The 15,388-nt window shown below is 38.4% G+C and overlaps 1 protein-coding gene across 4 annotated transcripts; it reads left to right on the top strand.

The window, feature by feature from the left end:
• The first annotated feature begins 226 nt into the window (after nt 1-226).
• On the top strand, nt 227-14,658 carry NEK3 (NIMA related kinase 3). 4 transcript variants are annotated; one of them, XM_041128711.1, is made up of 16 exons: nt 227-361; nt 1,468-1,660; nt 2,495-2,588; nt 2,808-2,905; nt 3,947-4,030; nt 4,688-4,755; nt 4,875-4,961; nt 6,077-6,131; nt 8,122-8,322; nt 8,678-8,747; nt 9,352-9,398; nt 10,315-10,414; nt 10,838-10,960; nt 12,622-12,756; nt 13,412-13,538; nt 14,487-14,658. In XM_041128711.1, exons 2-16 carry the CDS (start codon nt 1,544-1,546, stop codon nt 14,551-14,553), a joined length of 1,473 nt encoding a protein of 490 aa, XP_040984645.1. In that variant the 5' UTR covers nt 227-361; nt 1,468-1,543; the 3' UTR covers nt 14,554-14,658. The 4 variants fall into 4 exon arrangements, with proteins under 4 accessions (XP_040984645.1, XP_029892531.1, XP_040984643.1 ...); XM_030036671.1 differs by having other exon boundaries at nt 10,814-10,960; XM_041128709.1 differs by having other exon boundaries at nt 10,808-10,960.
• Nucleotides 14,659-15,388: the final 730 nt, after the last annotated feature.

The following is a 15,388-nucleotide window of genomic DNA, read 5'->3' as shown; positions in this document are numbered from 1 at the left end:
TGCATCTCCATTACGCTTCCGTCTGTGGGGGGTGCTGTTTATTGTTAATAAATACCAGGTATAAGCCCTATTGGCTTGTTCTGAGGAACAAAAGCGGGAAAGCCTCCATGGAAGGCCGGGCTGTCATGGCTGCCCCCTCCCAGCCTCGGAGGCTGGGCGGGAACGGAGAGGGGGCGGCGGGCGGGGCGGACGCCCCGCCCGCCGCCCCCTCTCCGTTCCCGCCCAGCCTCCGAGGTAGCGGCCCGTCCTCCTGCGCGGTGTGGGGAGGCCGGCGGTTGTAGCCGGCCAGGCCGCGGAGCAAACGCCGGGCTTGCCTGAGGGCCTTTCCCGGAGGCGCCGGCGGTTTGCGCGGCCCTCTGAGGTGAGTACCGCCTCCCGCGTTGAGGGCCCGGCGGGGCTTGAGGGGGGGTCGGGGCGGGTTTTGGATTCCCCCTCCCCGCCCCGCAGGGTAAAGGAGCCATCCACCATCCTTAGTCATCGCTTAGGTGCCTTCAGAGTTTTCAGGTAAATGAATCAGCGTGTTTATTTTTCAGCCTCTGAGTAAATCGGTGTTTTATCCTCTCAGAAACAAGCCCTGCCATGCCTTCTAAAAACAACTCATCGGCCCATTAAAACACTGCGTGCGCAGAGCTGTATACGTAAAGCGATGTTTGAATCGTGGATAACTAACTTAAAAGTACCAACGTTTCGAAGAAAACACGTAGTCTGTAAATCCAGTGATAGGATGTGTGGGAATGGTTCGAAGCTGTGTCGGGGGGGGGGGGGGGGGGCGGTCAGACTTGTTGTTAGGAAGCATTTCTTTATCGAGAGGGTGGTCAGACATTAGAACAGGCTTCCTAGAGAGGTGGCCGATGCCCCAAGCCTGTCAGTGTTTAAGAGGTGTTTGGACAATGCCCTTAATAACATGCTTTAACTTCTGGTCAGACCTCAGTTGCTCAAGCAGTTGGACTAGATGATCGTTGCAGGTCCCTTCCAACTGAACTATACCATTCCATTCCTTTCTCAACCTGCCAGTTGTTGAGGTCTTTGTGCATGAACACCAGTAACGTTTTCCAGTTTGATCCTGCTTATGCTGTTTTAGGTGAGAATTGTCACTGGAAGCTTGAAACTTATTGTTTATATTCTTGTGCCTGTGAGTTTTGTTTAGCGTTATGAAACCACCTGCAGACATGCAGGTAGCAAAAAGAAGATGCTAAGTTGTACAGCTGTAATTTACACTTTCAAAGAGCTTTAGCATTCAAAATAAAAAAAAAATTGCATAGGTGGACTGTACAATACTTTGAGTTGAACTTTCCGAAGGCCTTATTTTCAGCAAAATCACAATAAAAGTGGTTGGAATTATATTTTTGGTAACGCTGAACAGTTGTAGGTACCCACATACTACATTTTTCACCTGTTCTCATTATTTTGCGGGGGTTTCTTCTCACGCATATTATATTAACAACAAATTTCAAAAAATGAATTGAGGTCGTGACAAAGTTTAGAAGATCATCCTGTGAAAGAGAGTGCCTGGAGAGAAGCATTGGACCTAGGCTTATAAAGCATGGAAGAATACAAAGTGTTGAAAGTACTAGGAGAGGGATCCTTTGGCAGAGCTCTCCTAGTTCATCATAGAATCAGTGACCAGGAGTATGCAATGAAGGAAATAAGACTTCCTATGGTAAGTGTGACGTGTACATCACCTCCCCCACCACTTAAAATTTAAAAAAAAAAAAAAAAAAAAAAAAAAATCATCATTCTGGATTTAGTTTTGAAGTGCTGAACACTTGCTGAGAGAGCTTAGTGTATTAGGCAGTTGCATGGTATGGCTACTATATAGCTCTCTCTGAGTTGATGTTGATAATAAGAAAAACAGCAAAATCTGATCTGTTTCAGAAGGTGCATGGTTGCCTTTTGGGCAGTGTAGCACATAGGAAGACACTCAGAATGAAACCCCTGTTCTGATGACCTTGGCTGGATTTCCATTGATTTCACTAGAATGCAGATTTCATCTGCAATACCTAGTAATGAAATTAACCTCATATTATTGCTGGTAATGTTATTCAGATTACCTTCTCTGTACTTAGCTGACCAAAAAATCACAAAATGGGAGGCACTGGCTTTATTGAGGCTGAAGCTCAGTTAATACCTGGGCACTTGGCTTTATAAAGAGTTCATGCAGTGTAGACTGTCAGCTGTTCCAAAGCCAGTGGGTGCTGCTTTGTTACATAGCTCTGGGTTGTTAAAATAGAAAAAAATCATTAACTGTAGTAGGAAAATACCCTCTCAAATTAAAAAAAAAACCAAACAACCCCCCAAAAACCGAAGAAGTCTTCAACTAGTAATAAACCATAGATTAAAACATGATGGGGTTTTCAAGTTTCTGAATTACTTTTTAAAATAACTGAAGAACAATTCTTAAAAATATTTTCCTTTTGGAAAGTGAGGTGCATCATGTGTATACATGAAAATCCATTAGTGTGACATATATATATAAGTGTGCTTACATTTTCAGTCTTCATCTGATGTAGAGAACTCTAGGAAGGAAGCAGTTCTTTTGGCTAAAATGAAACACCCAAATATCGTTGCCTATAAAGAATCGTTTGAAGGTAAATGTAAAACTTAGAATATCTTTATTTTGTTTAAAATTGCACACTCCTGAGGGATCAAGATTACTTTTTGTGTTTGTATATAGTACATGTTATAAATAAAATACATGTTTATTATAATACATAATACATAGCATGTAATCGGAGCTTTATAGTAACAATAATATACTTACCCTGCTAATGAAATTACTAATTATTCTTAAATTACCTAAAATTTAGCTGATGGACATCTGTATATAGTGATGGAATATTGTGATGATGGAGATCTAATGCAAAAGATTAAACACCAAAGAGGAAAGTTGTTCCCTGAAGATACGGTAAGAAAAGACATTGTTTTGATCCGAGGACCTAGGAAACCTTTTTCATATAAACTGAAGCACACTACACCACACCACATGAAACAAATTATAGATACACCAACACCTTAAAGTACCTTAAATGAAACCAAGTCACTTATAGATAGAATAGAAGCATTATTTCTTTGGTAATTTCCAGCAGAACCAGGTGAAAATTGCACTGAAAGGAATAAGAAGGAAATTGCTGTCTGTGTCCGAGAAATGTGCAGGCAGTGTGAAAAATACAGTCAGGTTTGCATGCATAAATTTATGCAATTAAGTAAAAATTTAACACAAACTTCAGCCTTCAGGATTTAAAGCACAGTAAGAGGTACTGCAAATGAAAAGTAAATAAAGCGCTCTGGTAAGGTAAATGAAACTAGCCAGGAGACTAAATGCCTGCATATTATGTAGCAATTAATTGTTTAAATCATTCAGCAGGCATTAACTCCTTTTGTCACAAAGGCTATAAAATTACTTAAGAGAAGGTCCAAAGTGACATTGTAGTGATTGAAAACTACTTCCTGCCACAGTTAGAAGCATCATCTTAGTTAAAATGAAAAGACCAGAATCCTCACCTAATCTAATATTTAGATTGGCCAAGCATCTCTAAGAACTTTATTTTGTACTTTTAAAAGAATACATTTCCTTTAGGAAAGTATGTTATCTCATTGTGTTTTTTTGTTTTTTTTTTAATTTGCTAATTTACTGTGAAATTGTAATTGACATGCTTATAAAGTGCCATGTAGTGACTCTCTATCTTCATTATTGTTACATATTATTAGGGTTTTCTAGACACAGGCAGCAAACATTCCTTCTGCTGTGTTAAAATATGTTTTATCTTAAAGAATTCAGTCTTTCATGCTGACTGGGGGCCATTATGCTAGAGTTACTTTTAGCTCCCAGATATTCTGAACATGTTTTGGTTTGGTATTTTTCCTTTCTTCATGGTTTTTCATCTGTTAGTAAAGTATTCATTATATACAGCATTGAGCTGTTATAACTCTTAGTTACTCTTTTCAGATCCTTCACTGGTTTGTGCAGATGTGCCTGGGCGTGAAACACATTCATGATAAACGTGTGTTGCACAGGGATATCAAATCCAAGGTGAACAGAGCAAGTTTTGTTGCCATTAATAAACTCTCTTCTGCATGCAAAAGTTCAACTCCCTCTCATAATTTCCTGTTACTGCTACACGCTGTGTTTTTTCAATTAGGCTGAAGAATATTAGGTAAATGAAATCGTTGAGTGTATGGGATGATGCAATGTTGTGGATGTAAACGTCATCTAAATATAGCTATACCCTTCATATCCACACTGCTGATAGAGCCAATTGCTTGTGACAGACTGCATATAATTTAAAACAATAACAGAAGTATAAAATGTGTATGGAGTATGCAGTTTGTAAATATCTCGCCTCTCTTTTTTTCTTTTTTTACTCTTTCCTAGCAGAAAGATAGAAATTCAGAAGGAAGCGAGAAACTTAGTAGTTTGAGTACAGCATAGAGATTAAGACATTTCTAAGTTCTGATTGTCCTCTGCTACTGATGCTGGGGCTTTAGGTCCATATAACCTTTCAGTCTCCCTTTAAACACAAAATAGTTCTTAACCTTTTTTTGGTAGAAGTATTAGGAGAAGCAAGTAAAAGAAATATAAAGGTAAAATACCAGAAGCGATTGTCAGTGTGTTTTCTGTGTACACAAACTACAGAAATGTTTCCTAGAATATTTAAGTATGTAAATCTGTCTTTCTCTTGAAATACAGAATGTCTTCCTCACTCAAAATGGAAAAGTCAAATTGGGAGATTTTGGATCTGCGCGCCTTCTTGCACAGTATGTGGATATCTCCACTGATCACAGTGGTGTAAAGTTTTATTTTACCGTTGATAAATAGTACAGATCTCTTAAATAATTAATTTTCATCTGGCGTTTCTTCTTTGTCGTTTCACTAGTCCAATGTCATATGCTTGCACATATGTGGGAACTCCTTATTACGTACCTCCAGAAATATGGGAAAGCATGCCGTACAACAGCAAAAGGTATCTGTGTTTTCAGTGGTCACAAATAATGCCTGACTGATGTATGTCTTGTTATTGTTGTCTCAGTCTGGCTTTGTGGCTTATCCGTATTTGGTTTGGAGAAGATACTGAGCTGAAGAATATTTAGAAAAAGGTAATTATAGTTTTTTTAAGATGAAAACGCCTAAATTCCTCTTTACTTAGGTAACTGAGTGTACAATATCTTCAGTCTTAAAAGTTTGAAAACTGGTGTGCAGACCTCCCTGTGCATTTGGGAGAGTAAATATATACATAGAAACATACACACATGTGTGTATGTATGTATGCACATACATATGTATGTGTTCGTGTCTTTTGGCTGGTCTTATTTTTTTGGCTGGTCTTATTTTTTAAGCTCTTCTTGCCAGTCCTGATAATGTAGGGATAATGGCTACAGAACTGATTACTTTAATTTACAAAACCCAGTTATTCTGGTCCTTATGCAAGAACTGAGAGCATCTTGATAGTATGGTGTTTACAGCTGCCCCCCAGACTCCAAAATACTAAGTCGTTTTATATCCCCTCCCTAAGATCTGTTTTGTGACCCTAATTGTACCTGAGCCAAGTGACTAATTTTCCACAGGAGGGATGAAACCTTCTAGCGCTTAAGTTTTTTCTGCTCCTCTTGCAAGAAAGGCATCAGTTGCTTCTTGTGCAGGTGGCAGTACTCACTTTGGGTGGAAGATGATGGGTTTTTTCTCAGTAGGAGAATTCTCATTGACAAGGCCAGAATTCCAACTCTCAGAATTAGGATAGTGTGTCTGCTCTCTGATGTTAAGGGCTGTGGAAGACAAAGGCTTTGAAGTGTGGAAGGATAAATATTGTTGCAGCAAATTGCTTAGGAGACATTCTGGGAATAAAAAGCCAACTACAGTTGTATGACAGTCATCCTGTTTTACATCAGGGTGGACAAAATAAGCAAGATCATTTCCACTGGAGAGGGTAAACACATAATGGTATTGTCTTTTATGGTTACTTACATATATTTTTAGTTTATTCAATTCATTTATGTACACATAATGAATTTCACTTTTTCTAGGCAGGATACTGAATTGTATTTTTGGCTCAAAATGTCTCATCTTTCTCTATACTTACAGTGATATATGGTCTCTGGGATGTATTCTATATGAGCTGTGCACTCTGAGACATCCAGTAAGTACAGCTTTATTGCTATGAGAAAAGTTTTGGAATTGCTTAATTAGCAGTTAGCTGTAGTTCAATGGATTCACAGCCAATTATTTATTTGACTGATGTGTTTGCTGCTGCTTCTGAAAGAGGGAAGTGTTGCTCCATCCTCCCCATCCATCCTCCACTACATGCCTTCTGTTTTTCAGCAGCTCTTGGACCTATTGGACCCTTCTGTGAAACACTCAATTTTCTAAATTGTTAGGAGAAAAAAAAAAAATCTTTTTTTTTCTTTCTTGGTTCATTTTCATCAATATCAGTAAGATGATCTGGGACTTATTAAGGAGTTCAGCAGGTGCCAGTCTGGTTCCAGGTATCTGCAGGAATGTTGTAACGAGCATTGCATTTTACAGGATCAAGATGATCACTAAAGATGGAGGCAAGGACACTCAAAATCTTTGCTAAAGAGCATATATTGTATGCAAGTATAGCAAAATAGAGTAAGCAATAAGCAGTTTTGTTCCTCAGATCAGTGGTACATCTGTTTGCTGATTCTTCAAATAAAAGTCCAAGCACTGTCCTATTGGGACAGTGGGAACCTTGATGGACAGTTCCATCTCTCTGTTATTTCTGGGACACCGTCTTTTACGGTGTTGATGCTCTGCTTCTTATGTGTTAACTTCCTCTGGCTTCTATATACAGACACATGGCTAACACAAGAGTCCTTGTTAGGATATGTTTGTTTTGCAAGAAAATGAGATCCTCCTAATTTAAGGTTATTTTGTCTTAGTTTTTTGTAAGCAGAAGTTTCCTTTCATGGAGCTGATACTATACCTTGAAATCCTGTGTATCAGCAAAAGATCTTCGACAGCTGCAACTGCTAGGAGTACAAGAGTTTAGAAGTTCATACTGTACGTGACTGAGTGATAAGGAGTCTGTGCGTAGGCGTGTGTTAGCCTAAGTAGGTCTGTGGCAAGGCTTTGGCAGTGTCACAGGTATTCAGGCAGTGCTCAGAGCTGGGATACCAAGGAGTGGAGTATTCTTCCCTTTTTAGCAGCAGTGAAATATTATGTATCTGGTTTTATGTGATGGTCACATATATTCTTGCATAATCTATCAGTCAGAGATGACATAAAAGGATGCCACACACCATGGATGCTTGGCACTCTGCAGCTAAGCCAGCGGCGTGTACCGTAAGAAAACATCCTGCATGGAAATAGAAGTTCTCAGCCATTTTCGCTCAGGCTGTTGCCATCCATAGTTATAGCTGTCCCTGCTGATATTGCAGTTGTCCAATGACTTGTACTTGGAAGCAGTAATTCCTGACTGAAGACTGGTTAACGGTCAGCTGAGGAAAATAACAACTTCAGCCATTTCATGTAGATTTGCAAGAGGATATTTGTGCCTTGATAGGCTACTTTTGATGATTCTTCTCTTTTTTTTTTTTTTTTTTTTTTTTTTTTAATCAAAGTCTGCATCTTTCCTGGCTTACAGGTTCACTCTTGCAGTTTGATTCTGATCTCAAGTATATGAAGTAAAGGACACTAAGATGATCCAAATTTTCTCAATGCTATATTCCTACAAAAATAAAATTTGAACAATCCTAAATTTATAGGAGTAACTTCCACCTGGTTTCCAGTTGTACAGTTTATTATTTGCATTGTCCATTATGATCTGGTTTTAGTCAGACTTTTTATTCAAAATGTGATGTTTTAATTCTCAGCAAATTATGTTTCTGTCATTGTTAACAAATAAATGCCTATGTCATAGCCCTACAAAATGTAAAGGAAAGTTACTGATGTGTTCAATCAGGGTCGTTATCCTGCACCTCTGAATTGGAGCCCTGAAACTGTCAAACTGGAAGCCAAATCAGTATGGTAATAGTGAGCCTACATAGATACGTACCATGCATTTTTATATAATAAATGTTAAAGTTGTTCTTAAATTATATCAGCTTCTTTTTTACCTTATGCTTAAGGTAACTTTGTGCTCTAATGTTCATTTATTTTTAATGCAGTTTCAAGCCAATAGCTGGAAACATCTCATCCTTAAGATATGCAAAGGGTCCTACAATCCACTACCATCTCACTATTCTTATGAACTTCATTACTTAATAAAACAGATGTTTAAGAGAGATCCCAAGAATCGTCCATCAGCCAGTACTATTCTTGCAAGAGGTTGCTTAACCAAACTTATAAAAAATTGTTTGCCTTCTGAGGTATGGTATATTATTTGTCTCTAGATGTAAACAATAGTATCTACATTTTAGATACTAAATCAGTTTCTTTTGTGTTTTGTTAGTGTGTAACACTATGAAGTGTAGTGTTTAGCTACTTTTATTTAGCTACTCTAAAAGCCATAAGTACAATTGCAGACTTCTCAGAAAACTGAGTTTTTAGAAGGGTTTGTTTTGAAAATAAAAGTTGAATATTGACATGATGCTGCTAAAATTAGATATTGTTTGCTGTAAGAGTGCTTTTGTATAGTAAGTCTGTTTTTATCAAATAGCATATACAGTAATTTGAGAAAGGTTAAAAAGGTACAGTACTTGAATCTCTTCATACACATTCCAGATAACAAATGAGTTTGAGCAGGTATTAAAGGAAACCAAGAAACATGAAGGCAGTGCAGCAAGACCAAAGGGTAAGTCAGCAACATTTTTCTTGATGTAAGGAGTAACAAAATGACTAGGAATTGTACAATCTTAAATACTGCTATAAAACATTAGTATTATATGTTCAAATCTACTTCTAATTATTTCAAAATCTATTATTACTGAACTTGTATGGAAAAATGCTTGAAGGGCGTAAATTATATTCCAGCATGAGAAGTACAGTGCAGAGCTACAATACGTACATTGTGAGTCTTAAGACTTGTGCTAAGAATTAAACCTTTCCATTTTAAAACAAGCAAAACTTTTAGCTGTTGCATGTATTTTAAATATGACAGTGCTTTACTTCCCAGAATATGGTGAAGCATGTTATTTTAATTATTTAATTTTTAGAGAGAATGTTGGATTTTCTTCTTCTGAATAAATTTAGCTACACCAAAATTTGTACACATTTGGAACTGAATAGTAGCGGGACTCCCTGTTGAGAATGAGCTACGTTGACGGAAGTGTGAAGAAGCTTTCACATAATTGTCATTGCTTGGTTCAGTGGTGTTGCTGTCACACCTCTGGAATACCACTTTACCACAAGTGTTAGCTAAAGGTATTAACTCTTGAACCTGTTCCTTAATGTATCAGGTAATGTCATGGCTGGTGGAAGCTCAAATAATAAGAAGGAAAATCGGGTAAGTATTCAAATGTAAATATAATATTTGTATTTTAGTAATTTAGAATGTTCTCTATTATAGAAAAATTAATATGGAAAATTGCTAGTATGCTAAACCATAGATCAGCCTACTAGGTCAGCTGTTAGCTGTCATCTGTGTTCAAATTGCAGAGTTTTCCTATGGATTTCCCACCACTGTAACTTTTTGATGTTTCCCACATTTAGTTTAGTTCCAAAGTGGATTTCCTTTAGCCCTGTCAAAAAAAAAAACCAAACCAAAAACCCCTCTCCTGTTTTTCTAAGTTTTGGGATACTGCAAAAATTGATGCATTTCCTTTGCTTTAGGGACACATTTTGAACAGGCTGCTGTGGAAGCAGTCTAGTCTGAACATAAGTCTCACTAGGTTTTAGGGCCCATGTGAGATTTGAGGTGATGAGAATTAAGTCACAGGTGGCCAAGAAGTCACCTATGGGTACATTATAGCACAGTCTGGCTCAGCCATATTGAGTATATTTTTCAAAACATGTTGTCAGTAGGGCTTTTTTTTTTTTTCTTTTAATAGACCTGTCAATCTGAGAAGCTTAATATTCGGGTGCATCTTGTTTTCCCTGGGAGTATGATTCATTTATCTTTATATTGCTTCTGTTCTTACATGTAAAAAAATAAAACCACAAATTGCATCAGGTAACTACATACGTGCTTAGCTTCAAAAACTAAGATTGTCTGTCTAAAAAGGGCATGCAGTGTGAAGTGCAGTGCAGTAATGGATATAGTGCAATTCCAGTTGGCTTCATGGTGTCAGTGGTTTAGTCTTCAGATCTTTAGGCCAGCCATTTAACAGCAAAACTGAAATAATTAATGCCATGTTAATATTACTGCTTTGTTTTTCTCAGCAACAAGGATAATGATTATTACAGTCTTTATTCTTTTAAAGCAAAATAAAGATGAAAGCAAGTGTAGCCCCTTAGAAAGGAAAAATATTACTAAGGATTTGAGTGAAAGCACAAAGGAACAAAGGAAATCTGATGAAGAGGGTAAGTTTTATAGTTTTAAGGCTGATGCATTTCCTTCTGTGTATTGATACCTAAATGTCAATGATCCAGCCATTTAAACAGGCAGAGCATACACATCTGCACCTATAGAAAACCATGCCACTGTGTTACTTCTGCAATTATATTGATTCTTACTGCTCATCTGAGATTTAAAAAAAAAAAAAAAAATCTTGGCCAAAGTCTTAAAAAATGTCTGTTTGAAAACATTTGGCATAAAGTAAATGTATGGGAAACTCTTACCAAGTTCAGACTTGTACCGACAGAATCAAACGTCACTGTTAGTGAAGTGCTGTACGCTTAGAACTAGTTTGCATGGACAGAGAATCAAGTTAGATGCTGGTTATCATCCTCTTTTTGTTGTTGTTGTTGTTGTAATTACAGTAGAAACTTCTGACGTCCTCCCAGGAATTACTGATTTGTCACATCCCTGTAGGAAGCAATGGGAAAAGAGGATATCCAGTACTGTAGTGGATGTCCTGGAAAATGCATCCTTGCTTTCTTCCAGTTTTACATCTGAAGAGGCTAAAAGTAAGATTTAATTAAATGTGCTTTAAAGTAATTTTAAGTTCAAGTAATACCAGTGGTTCTTTACAGATTTTAAAAGCCAAAACTTTACAGGGCATATTTAAAAGGATATAAAAATAATTTTAAAATACTTTATTAACAAACACTCAAAGTCCACTGTGCTGAAGAGAATTTCTTAGTGGTCTTGTGTGACAGGAGGATTGCAAAGAGTGATGAAAGCCACAGATAACATTAGCAACCCTAAAATTATCATCATCACTAAGAAATTATCCTACCAACCCTCATCTTAATATGCCATTTGTGGGGGTAACACAGAGGAATTCATTTGATGCAGAATGCAGCTGCCTGTCTTTCAAGGACAGCATACTATTGGGAGCATGGAACATCCGTACCTCTACTTCTGTTGTCATTTCACATACAGATAATGCCAATGACAAGAGCTATTAATGATGTACCTCAGATGTGAGGCAGAGATTCTTCTTCCACATCAACAGCTTTTAATTAGAACACTTAACACAAGGTTTCTTCTGAAAAATGTTTCAGTTTTAAAATGCCCCACACTGTATGCAATTGTTATAATTATTTCATGTGATTGTGGATATGTATTCTAAATAAATGTCAGTAGATGCTATTGAAATAAATAATCCAAGATATGACTAGTCAGAAAATTCCCAAGCTGTGGTAGGAACATTACGTGATAATTACATGCAGGTGTCCTGGTTTTGGCTGGAATAAAGTTAATTTTCTTCCTAGCAGCTGGTATAGTGCTGTGTTCTGGATTTAGGATGAGAATAATGTTGATAACACACTGATGTTTTAGTTGTTGCTGAGCAGTGCTTACACCAAGTCAAGGACTTTTCAGCTTCTCATGCCCAGCCAGCAAGAAGGCTGGAGGGGCACGAGAAGCTGGGAGGGGACACAGCCAGGACAGCTGACCCAAACCGGCCAAAGGAATATTCCATACCATGTGACATCATGTCCAGTATATAAACTGGGGGGAGTTGGCCGGGGGACACTGTGGCTTGGGGATTGGCTGGGCATCGGTCAGCGGATGGTGAGCAGTTGTATCGTGCATCGCTTGTTTTGTATATTGTAATCATCATCTTTGTTCTTGTTACTATTATTATTATCCCTTCTTTTTCTGTCCTATTAAACTGTCTTTATCTCAACCCACCAGTTTTCCTTCTTTTTTTTTTTTTTTCCGTTCTCTCCCCCATCCCACTGAGGGGAGGAGTAAGCGAGCAGCTGCGTGGTGCTTCACTGCCAGCTGGGGTTAAACCATGACAGCAGGGCAAGGGACGAGGACAGAAGAATGCATGTATTTAGGTGCTCTGCTATTAAAAGGTACAAAAATGGCCACAGGCTCTGTTTTGTGAGATTTATAGAGCCACCAAATAAGCTTGCAGAGACTCTGACTCCTCCCACCCCGCACCAATTTTCTGCTGCTTCCCTGATAGCAGAAGGCTCCACTGTGGCATTCTGTAATTTCCTTTCCTCTTAATGCTGATAGTGTCAACCTCAGCACATTGAGAGGTCAGCAGTGCTACAGATGGAAACATCTAGACTATTTTCTTCCTGTGTTTCTCTCTTGAATGTGATCTTTGTAATCCACACTGCTAATGCAATTTTGTCTAAGTAGTATTTATTAATGATTTTATACCTAGGTGGCTGTGTTATAAACTACAGTGAAAATAAGCCACGTAAGCAGTGGAACAAGGAAACTCCTCAGACCCTGATGAACATTCTCAATAATGCAGATGTCAGCTTAGCATTTAAAACATACACAATTTATAAACCAGGTAAATCCCCAGTGTGCGGGCAAACTTTTGGCAAACAGGTTTATTAATAAAGACATTGGGGTTTTTTTCCTACATAGCCCCTACGTATAGAGCTTGTGCACTCGGAGTTCATGTCACAACAGGCTGTTTTGTTTTATTTAAAGTTTGCCAAATGAAATTTGGGATTACAAAAATCCAAGCTGGGAATTCACGAGTGATTGTACATCTCCACTACATCTCTTTATGAAGAACGTTCGCTTGCGGCTCAATAGCTGAATAAGGTTGTGACAGAAATGCAGGGACTGCAGAGCCATGCGTTCTCCATCCTGCTAAGCAGCCTGGTGCATGTGTTAAGGAGGTGCAATAAATGGGCTGCAGCCCCGTCGGGTAAATCCGCCTTTGCTAAGTGGGTCAGTAGTGCCTGGTTTGAAGACGGGATGGTAAGATGGCACAGCAAAAGATAACTGCAGTTTATAGATGTGCACAGCTACAGTCATAAATACTTGTTCTGCACTTCAGTTGCGTTACTGGTTTATCTCCCCACTTAAAATAGGTAACAGCTTGTACTGGCATCTGCTAAGAACTGGGGACAAATTAGGAGGACTATATTGTATTTATATTCTTAATTTTATTCTTAAAATTAAAGTATTTTGGTGACATTTTCATATTTTCAAAGCTTCTGAAAATACATTAAGAGGTCCGCTTTCTGATGGAACTGAAGCATCTGATGAAGTAGATGGTGAACATGAAACTGTTGTCATAGATTCGGAGAGACTTGAGCCTAGATCTGATGAAGATGACACGTACGTTCAAATGACATCCTTGTATTTTTGTTTTCTTTGGTTCCTCAAAGTGATTTTTTCAAAAAGACATTCCCCTGAAAAAAAAATTTTTTCTCAGTGTCTAAATCCATCCCTCTCTTGCATACCGATACTAAAATTTATTAGCGCTTGATATCTTACAGGTTTTCTGTGCTATATTTATAGTTATTGATGGTGTTGAGATTAAACAGGTTGCTTGTTGTTAGCAGATATGCTAATAATTTGCTGATGACTTTACAAAAATGAAAGCATGAGATGAAATTAGATCCACAGTAAAGTACAAAACCTTCTTGCAGGAAATGTCTTTGTACTCTGACCTTGAAATCAGATAACCAGTGGCAAAACCACTTGCCTAGTGGTATGTTTGCTGTGTTTGTGTATTACTCTTCCTACTCATTCATGCATAGTGCAATAAAATCACTTTGGTACCTACTTACTGAGATATATTTGTAGAAACTTTTTAACTTCTATGTTCTATTTATGTTAGCAGCCCACTTCTGGTTTTGAAAGTGTACATCAACACATTCTGACAGAAATACTGTATTTTACAGATGTGTGTATACTTTGGGGGGAGTTTCTGGGATTCTCAGAATCTCAGTTTATGTCATTGCTTATTTTTGTGGCACTTGGAGACAAACTACTTGAGGATGTATTACTGCAGTTTGGCTGCAAGCCGTTAATATCAGCACATTTGCAGTGTCTTAGTGTATGCATTTGTTTTTGCTTTTGATAAAACTTACTTGGGTAAATTCAAGAGAGAACATCTAGTGGTTCCTTAATCACAATGGTGCAGGAAACAAGTCTCGTGTTGATATTTTTAACATGATTTCTCCTGGTTGTAGGGTAATTGGGGAGGGGGGGGTGAGCAAATAAAGATTTATAAAGTTGTATTTTGCTTTGCAAAATTAACATTTTGAAACCTATTTTCAGGGACTTTGAGGAAGATGACCCAGACTGGGTGTCAGAACTGAAAATGGTATTGAAACACAGTGACTGAAAACTTGAATTTACCTACAATAACTGAAGTTAGGCTTGCCAGTATTTATAATCCAAATCATTGTTAATAGTTGTAGTTATTAATAAAATTATTTCGGTCAAAAAATTCTGAGTGGGCATATTTTCTGTATCACAAAACTGAAGGTGGAAAATGCATAACAAACTTTTTTAGCTAGAACACTTGCAAATAACTAAACAAGTCTAGATATTAAAAGTACTTGGAGCGGGTAACAGCTTTGCAGAAATGTTCAGTCAAAAGCATTAGTGCTAATAGTATCGTTCACATTGCCCCCTTGTCCTGTTTCAAAGAGATGGTGTAACACTATGAGAATGTGTAAAGTTTTTCTTCCTGAGTACATACTGAAACACTACGTTGTGGTGTGCTGACCCTGGCTGGACGCTGGTGCCCACCAAAGCCGCTCTGTCACTCCCCTCCTCAGCTGGACAGGGGAGAGAAAATAGAACGGAAGGCTCGTGGGTCGAGATAAGGACAGGGAGATCACTCAGCAATTACCATCACAGGCAAAACAGACTCGACTTGGGGAAATTAGTTTAATTTATTGCCAATCAAATCAGAGTGGGGTAATGAGAAATAAAACCAAATCTTAAAAACACCTTCCCCCCAGCCCTCCCTCCTTCCTGGGCTCAACTCCACTCCCGATTTTCTCCACCTCCTGCTCCCGGTGGCACAGGGGGACGACGGGGAATGGGGGTTGGAGTCAGTTCATCGCACTTGTGATGCAGTTGTCTCTGCCGCTCCTTCCTCCTGTGGAGGGGGAGGACTCCTCACTCGTCCCCTGCTCCAGCGTGGGGTCCCTCCCATGGGATACAGTCCT

Source organism: Aquila chrysaetos, chromosome 14 (genome assembly GCF_900496995.4).
Source record: "Aquila chrysaetos chrysaetos chromosome 14, bAquChr1.4, whole genome shotgun sequence".
NCBI classification, from domain to species: Eukaryota; Metazoa; Chordata; class Aves; order Accipitriformes; family Accipitridae; genus Aquila; species Aquila chrysaetos.
The sequence above is the reverse complement of the archived record's forward strand: the minus strand, read 5'-3'. Positions and strand labels throughout refer to the sequence as shown.